This window comes from Aotus nancymaae, unplaced genomic scaffold, assembly GCF_030222135.1.
Source record: "Aotus nancymaae isolate 86718 unplaced genomic scaffold, 86718_ANA_hifiasm-v0.15.2.pri h1tg000015l_1, whole genome shotgun sequence".
NCBI lineage: Eukaryota > Metazoa > Chordata > Mammalia > Primates > Aotidae > Aotus > Aotus nancymaae.
The window spans coordinates 10049288-10063333 of record NW_026988427.1 but is presented as its reverse complement, the minus strand read 5'-3'; the positions used below and the strand labels follow the sequence as shown (position 1 = coordinate 10063333).

General features: G+C 44.0%; 1 protein-coding gene across 2 annotated transcripts in view; it reads right to left on the bottom strand.

Moving 5' to 3' along the window:
• RNF130 (ring finger protein 130) overlaps positions 1 to 14046 on the bottom strand; it is a 153862-nt gene that overhangs the window by 43028 nt on the left and 96788 nt on the right. For both annotated transcript variants that reach the window (XM_021676315.2, XM_021676314.2), the window contains exons 4-7: positions 13686 to 13757; positions 11647 to 11729; positions 4321 to 4417; positions 728 to 932 (exon numbers count right to left, since the gene is read on the bottom strand). In XM_021676315.2, coding sequence (XP_021531990.1) covers positions 728 to 932; positions 4321 to 4417; positions 11647 to 11729; positions 13686 to 13757 — 457 coding nt within the window. The remainder of the gene's footprint in view (positions 1 to 727; positions 933 to 4320; positions 4418 to 11646; positions 11730 to 13685; positions 13758 to 14046) is intronic.

Below are 14046 nucleotides of genomic sequence, written 5' to 3'. Positions count from 1 at the left end.
GAGCCGGCTTGTTGACGGGTGAATGTCTATGATGGCCACACTCACGCTGTCAGCTCACTCACACCAGCCTTAGGCACTGCCATCAAAACACTCTGCATTTCTTTCCTGCTTTTCAACAGTGCAAACATGAAGACGTTCATAACTAGCTCACAGTATTTTTCTCCAGGTAGATTGTCCTTTGGCTTTTCTCTGACCTCGTGTACAATTATATCAAAGAGTTAAGAGCCAAGAGACCAAACTTCCATAAAAAGTGTAAAATAAAGTGTGCAACAGGCTATGTTCCGTGAACTGTGAACTTTTAGGTTCAAATTTTAGATGAGTTTCCCAGTAAGTAGCCTGTAGTCTGGGAGGTGGAAAGCACCAGTGCTTACAGCATACAACACACCAGCAACGCTGCTGGGGGCCTGTGTTGCCTTTCAACATCTCCCTTCAAATGCCTGTTTGCAACGCAATGACTTCAAAACAAGGTTTATAAAACAGCGACTAAGACCTCTGAACAGCTACTTACCAAATGCAGCTATTCCTATAGATCATATACAAACACACAAGCTACTTATCATAAATAAAGTTTCATTCTTCCAAATACCTGTTTTAACAGAAACACACATCACTTTCTTGGTTACAGTCTGTGTTACGGGCCGAGGCGAGTGTCTTGATTCTCCTGATGGTCGTGAATGCCCACACAGGCAGCCATGTGCCCTGTGCCTGAGCGGAGGCCCCCACTTACTTGTTACTGCAATGTTGATTTCTCCTGTTCTCGGAGTGAGCTCCCCGTCCTGAGGAAGAGGTGATATCCCCGAAGTTCGAAGTGGCTCAAGGCTGAGGGAGTTGTCGCCCGCAAGGTCGCCGAGGGCTGATCTTCGGTTAACAGCTTGGGTTCTGGTGAGTCTTTCCATGTCGAATGCTACGTTATCAGTACACGGCAAATTCGGCTGCAAAATATTTCCAGGTTAAAAATAATTGTCAGGAAAACAAATAATTTTGTAAGATTCTAAAGTTTAACGGCCTGTTGCAAAGACCTCACCGAGTTCTTTCCCTGTGATCTCCTCTCATTTACCTGCCCACCTACCTACTCCTTCTCCTCTCACCCTAAGAGTTCTTCTTCAAAAGGCACAGAGATCTCTTCTCACAAATGGTACAAAGGAAAACCAAAATTCATTGCAGATCAGAGAAAACTGGTCATGGCACACAGGGAATCATAATCATTAACATAAAGATAGCAAACATCCAGTTTAAAGAGTAAACTATTACTTTGCTTAATGGTAAATGTCCATGTTGAAGAATCTCAGGTAATAGAAAACACCTCTTTCATACTATTAACTTCTCTGAAAGCCCCATATCTGACAGTCAGTTTTTAAGTATCTTCTAACTTTAAACACAAGTAAAACATAAAGCCAAGAGTAGGTCAAAGTTGAAAAGGCTTTTGAACTATAAGAAAATGATAGTTCAAAACCTAAGCACCTAATTCTGAAGGACAGGTATAGAGATGCTTGCGGCCAAAGTCAACCAATTAAAAAGTGAGTACCAAAAGTCTTCCATTTTAACAATGCCAACATTTGGTTTACCTAGCAACCTTTGGTTTTCCCAGCACGTAGCGGCAGGCAGCACATGAGAAGCAGAGCTGGGAAGGGTGGCTGTGAGAAGTTTGTATGTTTATAGAGAGAAGTTTCAGCCAACCAAACCTGGAACAATGGCTTCCTGGGCAAATGAACTGTTTCAGGTCATCTCAAAGCCTTATTTAAAACTCACAGAACAGTGTACTACGTGATGCTTAGATTCACGCCCAGTTAGAAGAGGTTTTTTTATGTTCATCACATTTAAGAATCCATAGTAGCCTGCAATACATTTTAGAAGGGCTTTTGTTATAAACAGACGAGGAAAGTATTAGCACTTAATATACTTACCAAACAAACAAAAAAACTCCAGAAGGCTAGAGGTAACAACAGAGGGTAAGTTAATGGTTTTGAAGTTTCTGCACTGTTGGCCAGGCGCAGTGTCTCATGTCTGTAATCCCGGCACTTATGGAGGCCAAGATGGGCAGATCACTTGAGATTAGGAGTTTGAGAGCAGCCTGGCCAACATGAGGAAAACCAGTCTCTATTAAAAACACAAAAATTAGTGACTGGGCATGGTGGCTCATGCCTGTAATTCCAACACTTTGGAAGGCCGAGGCTGGTGGATCACAAGGTCTGGAGATTGAGACCACCCTGACCAACATGGTGAAACCCCATCTCTACTAAAATACAAAAAATTAGCCGGGTGTGGTGATGTGTGCCTGTAGTCCCAGCTACGTGAGAGGCTGAGGCAGGGAAATTGCTTGAACCTGGGAGATGAAAGTTGCAGTGAGCTGAGATGGCACCACTGCATTCCAGCCTAGAGACAGAGTTAGACTCCATCTCAAAAAAAAAAAAAAAAAGTTAGCCAGGCATGGTGGCAAGTGCCTATAATCCCAGCTACTTGGGAGGCTGAGGCACGAGAACTACTTGAACCTGAAAGGCGGAAGTTGCAGTAAGCTGAGATGGTGCCACTGCACTCCAGCCTGGGAGACAGAGCAAGACTCCATCTCAAAAAAAAAAAAGGTTTCTACACTGTGCTAGGCCTCATGGCAGATGCTCTATGTTAAACCAGATGAAATGGAGGTGAGTTTGCTCCCTGGGGGACATCTGGCAATGTCTGGAGACATTTCTGACTGCTGCAGCTGTGGTGCTGTGCTACTAGCATTTAGATGCTGCTGAACAGTCTACAACACACAGGACAGCCCCCACAAGAAGGGATTATCCAGTCCATGGTGTCAGTAATGCCTGATACTTTGAGAAATCCCATGTTAAATTACATCACCACTGACATGATCTCTGGAGACAGAGGACAAATGGGGCATTACTGCCCAACTGTATAAACTGAAACTGTGTTTGACAGTATATTTAAAATGAAATGACTTTGATCTTCTTTGGGTTGTAAGCTAAAATGAGTAGTTCATCTGTTGGATTAAACTTTTTGTCATAAGGAGATTATTCTTTCATTCTTTTTTGAGACCATAAACTACTTTATTTTCCTATGAAAAGCATAACCCTGCATATACATGCTTCTCTTAAGCAAGGACTAACCAAGGTCCTTGGTTAGTCAAGTCAGCGTTAACCTGGCACCTACCACAGCTGGTCTCTGGCGTGCCTGGCAATGGCCCTGCCAAGCTGTGGTTGTCAACAATTCTCCTTGGGCTTCAGTCACTGCCCGCCTTCTCTGCTTGCAACTTAACCAACACCCAAGAGATCAAAGTCAAACTTCAGGGGAAGGAACATAAGCAATGACATAATTTTATATTATGCCAAGCACAGAGGAGATTATGATTGGAACAGAGTCAACAGCATATATCCTACCTTCTAAAAAAAGATACTGGAATGCAGAAAAATCATGTCCTTCTCTCCACCATCAGTTCCTCATCCCATACTCATCATCCAACAGAAGCACACTTTCAAAAGTGGACCATGCCAGGTGTGGTGACTCACACCTGTAATCCCAGCACTTTGGGAGGCTGAGTCAGGAGGATCACTTGAGGTCAGGAGTTTGCAACCAGCCTGAACAACATCTTCTCTCTTCAAAACATAAAAAAGTGGCCAAGTGTAGTGGCTCATGCCTGTAATCCCAGCACTTTGGGATGTTGAGGTGGGTGGATCACTTGAAGTCAGGAGTTGGAGACCAGCCTGGCCAACATGGTGAAACCCTGTCTCTATTAAAAATTAGCCAGGGGTGGTGGCAGGTGCCTGTAATCCTAGCTACTTGGAAGGCTGAGGCAGGAGAATTGCTTGAACCTAGGAGGCAGAGGTTGCAGTGAGCCAAGATCGTGCCATTGTACTCCAGCCTGGGCAACAAGAGCCAAACTCCGTCTCAAAAAACAAACAAACAAACAAAACAAAAAAGTTAGTCAGGCATGGTGGTGTATGCCTGTGGTCCCAGCTACTCAGAAGCATGAGGTGGGAGGACTGCTTGAGCTCAGGAGTTCGAGGTTACAGTAAGCCATGACTGCACCACTGCACTCCAGCTTGGGCGACAGAGTGAAACCCTGTCTCTTAAATTAAAAAAAAAGAAAAAAAAAAGACTAGTACAGTTATTTACCTCCTCTTCCAGGAGTTCTCTGAGATGACTTAGACTTCTTAGTAATCTGGAAAAAAGGCACTATTGGGCTTACAAGGTTACATGGCAAATACAGCCAGTGTTTTTTTGTGTGACTCAGTCATGCCTTCTATCACACCGATTGTGTTATATTCTATTACACATACATATAATAATACACAAAAGTGATAACAAATGAAATAGGAAACATACCACAATTCCCAGGGCCTTCAATATATTAAGTTTGCACATAGGACAGGTACAATGTTCACTAAGCCAGGGATCCACGCAGGATTTGTGGAAAACATGCCTGTGAAATAATGGAGAGTTAAGTCACAAATTACATACTGAGAAACTATTAGCCCAAAATGGAAAGAAATGGAATTTTTAGTTAGTCTGTTTTTCCCCCTTTCAGGACCTATTTTAAGCCCCAAGAGACAAATAATGGGAATTTATTAAAATATAACTTGCAGAAAATCTCCTGAACCCACTTCATATGTCAACAACACTGTGTAAGAAATGTTAAGTAGGATGTGGTTGTTTGGACTTTTTATTTGACCAAATTCCAAAAAAGACTAATGGAAACTTAGAAAACTTATTAAGAATGAAAATAATCACATCTTATAAAACAGTTATGCTTTCTATAATACCTAACATAGAAAAATGGAATTTCAAAAAGATATTAAATCACCGTTAAATGAAGAGTTCTCTGTATAGTTATTAATTAGTTTTATGGAACCCTGTCTGAATGTCATTTAAAACATCATTTTTAAAAACTTCTAAGCAATTTATGTTGAATGTTTATAAAAGCTACAGGGAAGTTGGACCTATTTTAAGGGGTAAACTGTGCCTAGAATCAAGTAACACTTAGATGGCAATTTTTAGCTGAAACATTTAAGGCGGAGGATGGGTAATTTTCTCTCTTATTCAGGAAAAGAGAAAGTCACACCCTTGTGACTGGAAATAAGTTAGTCACAGAGGGTTTTGCAGTCTTAAAAAAAAGGAACTTGTGCCCTTTGGAAGGGAGGAGAGATTGCAGGAGCTGCAGAAATTAGTTCTCAAGCTCTAGCACCCTGCCCAGCAGCTTTCTGAAGCTCTAGAGTCCCGGCCAAACAGGGAGAAAGAAGGTGGGTGCCAGGACAGACGTTCAGGGCAGTTTTGGAAGAATAATCTGAGTTTGGAATAAAAGAAATTTTTGAGAAAGATACCAAATTGAATCATGGTATATACCTTTACAACTTTGTCAATTTGTAATTTAATGTTATTTATATCTGTTTAAAAATGTAGTTTTGATTTATAAACAGAGGTCTAGAGAAATGTTTTGAGATCTAGAACAAACATTCATGCTTACAACTTCAGCCTGAACAGTATACACATATGCCTGCCTATTACCGTTCGATGGTCTTAAACTCATTTCTTTGGGGATAAGAGTAAAGATCTCGAAGAACGGATTTATCAATCTAGTCTTAAATTCGCAGACAATGAAATAACCAGAACCATCACCACTGAAGGCATGGCATTTATTTAAACCTTAAAGCTTTTACTTAAGGGCTGGAAAGCCACCAATCCACAGGTGAGGCCCAAATATGTTCAGGACACCCAAGGCATTAGGTCTTGTTACTCGTAGCCTGTGTGTGGAGGGTTTCCTTACTACACACAAGGTGTCCCCAGGGCCAGCCTGGACTTTCCAGCAGGGGTCAACTGCACTATTGCTGGTTGCTGACCAACATAGACCACAACAGGCTTCTTAACCATTTTGGGGGATACCAACTCCTTTAGAACTGATATAAATTACAGAACCTCACCCTAAAAAGTCACAGGGATGCAAATGCCTAGTATCTTGCATACGTTTTCAGGAGGGGTACAGACCTGTGCACTGGGTTAGTGCTAGGGTGTGGGGTGGCTGGGAAGGTGCTGCAGGTCAGGCCTATGCAGGGTGGATGATGGGACTTGGCTGGCTGACAGGTAATGGAAGAGATACAGTGCCGTGACCTCTGATCAGGGCTCCAGAGGAGTGGGAGGTACCCAGATGGGGGTTGGGGGTGGCCAGGCTTGCTGAGCTGTTGGTGGAGATGTGGTAAAGCCACAGCAGCCGCCTGGAGGGGACGGAGGTTTGGCTCTGGTGCTCCCCACTGGGGCCAGTTTTTACTTTTCCCTTTTCTTACTGTCCTGTCTTTCTTTTCTCTTACTATTCAGAAAGAACCAAATGGTATAATCTTCATATTTCATTTTTAAACCTGCACGAGTTTTGTGTTCTCTGTTTCTTTAACCTGAAATTAGTTATAAATATGTTCTTGAGTAACTGTTTCCTTCTAGGGTTATTGATATTAAAAGAAGTGCCTACCCCTCTGTTTTACTAAACAATTACAATTTCTCCTCCAGGCTGTGGGGTACTATGAAGAAAAACATGAAAGACCAACTGGTTCTCTAGTGACAAATTTAGAAAACTTCCCTTCCTTAGCTAACTCAAAATCTGAAACATTTTTGGTTTTTTAGAAAAACTTCCTTTAGTCTGTGCAACTCACCCAGAGATCTTGTCTCAAATTCCCACAGCACATTCCTCACTTCCACAAAGCTAGGTGGCTGTTCTCTTCACCTACGGCCCTCCTCTCCTTCCTGTCTCTCCTGTGATCTCTGTGGGCAGCTGCCCTGAACACAGTATCTTTTTTCCCCTCATCACCCATTCTCTAACCCTCCTGCTGGTCTCCTCAGTGCAACTGTCACAAAACTCCCTGTGGCCTTTCCTTCCCTTCTAGGCTAAGTTCTGCTACAACACTCTGGTGCTCGGCAAACCACTTTTCCACAGTGTAGCAATCTCAGCTAAGGACTGGGCCAGGAGCACCTATTTACCTTCGGAGGTATTTGGAGCAGTCAATGCAACACAGTGTGTGGACCACTAAGAGAAGTGCCAAGACTGAGCACATGCTGGGTCATCACATGGGCAAAGCAGCCCCACTGATTGGCCATGCTCCTGTACACCTACCCATGCTTGCCCTCACTATGGCTGTGGGCTCTCACTATGGAAGGTGCTCCACGGACACCTAGAAGGCCTCAGAAAGAGACACCTTGGAAAAGTGGGGCCCTGAGAAGTAGTTCCCCACTCACGTGATAAAAACACACGTAAATGCAGAACAGGCCCCACCACACACAAGGTGGGTGGTGCACTGGGACGGAAAGCAGGTGACGTGTGGACAGTGAAACATGAAAAGCACAAGCATACCGAGCTTCAACAAAGTCCTTTATTCCTATGAGAAATACTTTGGGATACAGAATGAGAAACAAATAGAACATGAAAGGAACAAACCCAGCAATACTGAAATTCAACGCCCTCCCCTTTCCTATGTCCCACACATGCCATAAACTAGAGTGAGCAGAAGAGCGCTGGGGGAGGGAGAGGCCTCTATATTGAAGGTGAGTTGCTCTCACAGCTCTGCAGCCTCTTGGTGCCGTGTAAGAACCTGGCAAACATAAAAGGATGCAGGATTATTAAAGGTCTGAGACAAGAACTCTCTTCTGCTAGCTGGGGCTGGCAGCACTCACTGTCTCTACAGGCCTTCGGCTACAGTGGAGCCTCAGACGCCTGCAGTGGCTGGCCACCTGTTTTAGCTCCCAAAGTGGCATTGAAACATGCGTTCATTCACGCTGCAGCACTCCATTTCTGAAAAAATACTTCTAACTACTAAAAACTCCTATGGCTAACCTTGAACTAAGAGGTCTAAATACGACGAGGTGACAGTTCCTCAGTTTCTAAGACCTGCTGGCTAACATCCAAAGGAGAATCAGCTGTGATCACTGAGCCGAGAAGGAAGCCCCACTGCCATGCCAACTGCCATCTGTCCACAGTAAATACAATAAATGGTGTGACAGAAGAGGAAAAGAAAAGGTCATGTGGCAAGAAGCCGGCAATCCATGAGAGGCTTGACAGCTCTGCATAGAGTCCTAGCGGAACTTGTGAACTGTTAAGGAAAGATGGGCATGAAGGTATCCGGGCCCATCTCCCTCCCTCATGGAGGGAAGAGGCTGTGGGGCGGTACTTGGAGGGTGATGGCTTTGAAAGAGTTTTAAAACCTGGACTGGGAAATGCGAGTGTGATGAGATGTCAGTGAGTGGAGATGAAAAGAACACTGAAGGAAGCAGCCAGCCAACAGAACAAGGCCCCGAGGAAGGGAGAGAGCAGGCACACAGTGGTGCAGCAAGGAGCAGCACAGACCACAGCAGATGGCCTCTCCAGCCTGAAGGCCCAGGTCAGCACAGGGAGGGAATTCCACCCATTGCTTCCTCTGGGAAGTCATGGTGAAGTGGTCCTCTGAGAGTGAAGAATAAGCGTGTGAGTTAAGGTGTGAAGGAGAGTGAACACACTTGCAGGTGCTGCTGTGAAGAATGCAGAGGGCCAGCCAGGCAGAAGCAGGGCTCTGGGCAGTGGCAGACCCGGCAGCGAGGCTGTCTGCCAAGCCTGTTCAGAGTCCCATGGGAAGATGGTGAGGGAGCAGAACTGCTCAGCAACATGAGGTACAGAAAGCCTTAACAGGTAACACCGACACTGGGGTTCAATGACAATAGGGGCGAGGAGGCATCCCAAGGCAGAAGAAATTCTGTAAGTGGCAGCTTGGTGAGAGGGAAGGCACAGCTGTGCGGGTGGCATCTGCTGGGGAGAGGCTTGAAGAGCCATGCATAGCCATCCTCAGCTCAGATGGTTCTCATCTAGAGGCAGTTTTGGTTGTCACACCGTGTGTGGGTGGGTGCTGCTGACACCTAGTGGATAGAGGCCAAGGACACTGCAATGCTCAGTGACCTGGTCCCAAATGTCAACAGTGCCAAGGCTGAGAAACACTGCTCTAGGTTAAAGACTGTCATAAGTACTGCTTGATGTGTAAAGTTAATTTTTACTACACCTGATAATTGCACTGTTGCTACATGGCAGTGAGATGGGGCGCTGTGCTGAGCAGGCTGTGCAGTGCAGTCTAGGGAAAGCGACAGCTTGGTGACGCATGGGGGTGGAACAAACAGCTGCTCAGTTCCACAGCAACAGGGAAAACTCTACACTCAGCCAGGGGAGTGAGCATGGCTAGTAACACAATGACCTAGCACTGAAAGACAACCGAGTAACAGTATCATAGAGGGTGCAACAAAATTCCGTGAAGTGTGGCCAAAATTCTAATATTCACAAGCAGATCACAAACACAAACCATTTCTATGGTGGCAGGTGCAGCAGTAGAAATGGTTCAGATCAACCATGGCCTGGACTCTTGATGAAGGGCATGGCCTTGCGCATCAGAATCAGGCAGGAACTTATTAAAGTGCATATGCCTGGACTCCACTCGGGATGTTTCTGAAAGCTCCCCCACTGACTCTGATGCAGTCAGGTTTGGAAAGCACTGAACTAAATTTTAAAAAGAGGGCCAGATGTGGAGCTCCCGCCTGTGATCCCAGCATTTTAGGAGGCTAGGGTGGGAGGATTACTTGAGGCCAGGAGTTCAGAGAAGCCTGGACAACATGGTGAGACCCCAACTCTAAAAAAAATAAAAAATACACAAAAGGAAAAAGATAACTCTGAATTAAACTGTGGAAAAGTCAACGCTGAAAGGATGAAGATAATAGGAGTAAGCTCCCAGAATAACCTACTTTAGGCCAGGCCTCCCTTAAGGAAGATCCCCCTCATTTTAGTAATACCCATGAATGGTTCTAGAAGCCCTTATTCTTAGGTACCATGTGGTTTTGGAGGATCCTGGGCTCAAACAGCAAGATGGAATTTGGAGAGACTTGGCTTCTCCTGGTCATTCCAGTGTGGAAGCAGGTGAGTGTGGTTATGCCTCCCCTCTGTCCCGCTGGCTCTTCTCCTGATTGGCACTTGCATGTACATTTCCTTTAGCCTCACGTTTAGACCATAAATGACTGCACGTGAAGGAAGACTGGCTGTTACATAGTTTAATTTTCTACAGGACAGCTTACATTTAGTTTTATAGATTTTCCTTTACATGTAAACTAGAATGACTTAACTTCCAGATTCTTGGATTTCTGTCTCAGTATATGCAATTCTTCAGTTTGATTTAAAACAAACAAACAAACACAAAACCTATCCTCCTAGACTCAAAATAGATTACTTTGTAAGTAAAATAAGACCAGTAGCCTCATGAAGATAACAACTCACAATTATTCAATTAATTCACATGCTCCACATTATAAGGCTGAAGTTGTGTGGGTATCTTTTAAAGAGAAGGGAGGAGGAAGAGGAAAACCCTTTGGTTTTAGCCTTCCTGGCAGGTGATTTCCTATTTATCCAATTGACATTCAGAACAGTGTATCTTAAAGTTTCATACTCCCTAGCTTTAGAGGAGCCATGGTAGAAACCAACAGCCATTTCCAGGGCACCCAGGCACAGGCAAATTCTCTCCTCATGGAGGGAGGCTTGGGTCCTATGTAGGAAGCACATTAAAGGCAGTCCTTGTCACAGCTCTGCCATTTCTGAATTGTGTGACCCTGGAACCTACCATTGGTTCACCATTTTTCACTCTACAATGGGGAAAAAACACCTTAGGACTGCTGGGAGAATTATAGGAGACTGAGTATAGTCTGCTCAGAGCAGAGCACTCGAACCACAGCAGGCACAAAGTAGGTACCAGTCCTCTCGACTCTGCATAATCTAGGTTTAGAAAAAGATTTAATCCAAGTCTCTGGGGCTGTTGTACCCAGAGCCAGGTGAGCTTGATGAAGTCTCACTGGAGGACCTAATGATGTAGTCCGATTTAAGATGGAGAGGAACAAGGAGCTGTTTTTGAAACCCACAGAAATCACAAAACAATGCTGAGCATAGTGGCTCACGTCTGTAATCCTAGCACTTTGGGAGGACAAGGCAAGAGGAATGCTTGAGCCCAGGAATTCATGTCCAGCTGTGAGCAACATAGCGAGAACCCCATCTTTAAAGAAAATGGGCCGGGTACGGTGGCTCAAGCCTGTAATCCCAGTACTTTGGGAGGCTGAGGCGGGAGGATTACCTGAGGTCAGGAGTTTGAGACCAGCCTGGCCACCATGGTGAAACCCTGTCTCTACTAAAAATACAAAAATTAGCTGGGCGTGGTGGTGGCCACCTGTAATCCCAGCTACTCGTCGGGAGACTGAGGCAGAAGAATTGCTTGAGCCTGGGAGGCGGAGGTTGCAGTGAGCTGATATCGTGCCACTACACTCCAGTCTGGGCAACAGAGTGAGACTCCATCTCAAAAAAAAAAAAGAAATAAACATAAGATAAATGAAACCACAGAACAAGAATTCTCGACCTCAACACTCCTAAGCTGTGTCTGGGGAGTCTGGAGGCCACATGCCACGTGGCATATTGGCTACACCTTGGAAGGCTGTGCAGCCTGCACCTGCTGAGTAGCACCACTCCCCGCTGGTCTCAGCCCCATGGCCAGCAATACACAGCGGGCTTGGCCTCCACAAAGTGATGGGGTGGGTGGCGCTCAAAAGCAAGGGAGATGCCCCCTTTGAAAAGGGGGCATACAAAGCACATTATTATTCTTTTCCAAACAAATGAAGTTAACATACTTGCAGGGGAGAATTCGGACGACATCATTCTGCTTATAGCTCTCTATGCAGACTGCACAATGATCAAAGTCTGGATCAGTTTCCTAAAATGAAAAGTACAGAAGCAAAAGTCACATGATGCAAGTATATAAACGGTGGGGATGCAATTCAGCTTCGAATCTTTCTGTGGCTACTATGCTCAGCAAGTGTTATAAAGTGAAAATGATTACAATTAATTTAATATGCTTTTGTTTGCCTAACTCTATTGGCCCAAATTATGTCTAAGCCAATCTATTTTGTTTTAAAAATTATAATAATTTATATTTTGTTATATCTTACAAAAATTAAGTAGGAATTCTAATTTTTTCAAGGTTAGAATCAGCTTGGACCATCATGATCTCCCCATCCCTCAGTCCCCCCGTACTACTTATTAGTCTGAAGAGATTTCACTGCTATGTTCGACACAGTCTGGAAGCTCACCAGTATGCTCACTTAAACACACACCTAAGTACAGGCAGGAAAGATGGTGAGTCAAGTCCCAGCAGACTGCTGTGACTTGGGCACAAGAATAGGAGCTGTGAATCTGGTCACAGATTTGGGATGGAGAAGAGTCATTGGCTCAATTCAATACTGGGTCTTTATTAAAGAGTGAGAAAGAGACAGCCAGGTATTTAGACACCAGATTAACTGATTTCCTTCCTCCTAGGACTAAGAAGGGGTTTTGCCTAAGTTGTCATAAAATAAAACATGCCAAGAACCTAAGCCAGGAAAACAGACTATTTGCCGTGTCATTGTCACTTGGACTGAAACTCAGTGGACAACTCTTGGCAGGTCTAGGAGGTACAAACTAAGATGAACTGGTTTTAATAATTAAAGGAAATAATCATGCTGGCCTGGGATACAAAGTAAGATGGGTAGGTTAAATCTGCTCCAGGGAATTTCAAACTAATGTGGCAGCTGAGGTCACCAGGCAAAGAAAGCATTTACACTGTTATACTGGTTACCACTTCTCTGCCACTGAAGTACAAGCTGTTTTGATGCTGCTTATATTTTCTTAAGTGATTTTCCCCCTTTTCTCTTTCCTTGGTGTACAATAAAGTTCATTAAGACTGTCTTCATATATGGTGGTGTCACGGCAATGGGAATAAAATGGGTAAAGTCCAAGAAACTGGTAAAACTTAGGAAGACAGAGAATCATCTGAAATTGTCCTTCCAGACACAACTTTGTGCTTAAATATTAGAACTGGGTGTGGGGCAGGAGACAGTTTGAGTTTTATGACTTTTGAGATGCCATTTTCCCATTCTATATAACCTGAGTACCCTGCATGTAGGGGCAGCACTAAGGTGCAACTGTGTCCTTCTAGGGGAGAAGCAGGGCTCTACCATAACTAGAGCTCTGAGCGGAGGATGTCGTTACAGGTCTCCACCACAGCATCTTGACACTGCCTCTCTCCCTCGGTCCTCCAAGCCACCAGGGATAACCCTAACACACTTTGCTCTTCTGTCAAACTGCTCAACCCATTGTAGAGAGAGCACCTTGTTAGGTGAAACTCCCTAGAAATGCAGGTCTTCAATTCTCCGTGTAACTAGTAAAAAAACAAAACAAAAAAGACAAAGCAAAGTCCCAGGAAGTATAAGAAAAAAAACACACATCTTGTGGCTTTTTAACGCACAAACGGTCACACTATAATTCTCTGAAAATGTATACTAGGTTTTAGCAGAAGAAAACTCTTGTAGGAAAACACAGCTGGAGTTACTGCAAGAAAGTAGTTTAAAATAAAGCATTAGGTAGGTATAGTTCGAGAAAATCTAACACACGAAGTGCAAACAATTAGGGCGTGTCCTCTCCCACCAAAGAAAAACAAAACTATCTGATGATTTTACAATGCTGAAGTTATTTCAGTACTGAACCTTGCCAACCTTTTCACCGTCCTGGTGAAACTATCTGATGATTTTGCAGTGCTGAAGTTATTTCGGTACTGTACTTTCTCACCCATTTCCACTGTCCTGGTGAAACTATCTGATGATTTTACAATGCTGAAGTTATTTCGGTACTGTACCTTGTCACCTTTTTTCACTGTTCTCGTTGTCAATTTACTGATGGCTTTCTTGGCTGCATCTCCAAGACGACGCTATGAAAATTGCACATAAAAACAGGTATTACAGGTAAGATCTCTGAATGATGTTATTTTTAAGCAATTAAAAGTATAAAGTCTCTATTTTACTACATCCCTCTCCATGTCCTACATAGAAGAGGATAATTTAAAAAAATTAAAAAAAAACCTGGTGGCTGCAGCAGATTCAGCATTCTGGTTGAATAGTAAGTGCTAGAGCACCTTGTTAAGTCAAATTCCCTAGAAATATAGGTCTTCAATTCTCCCGCAGTAAAAAAGTCAGGTGTCGTAATTACTGCATTTTGTG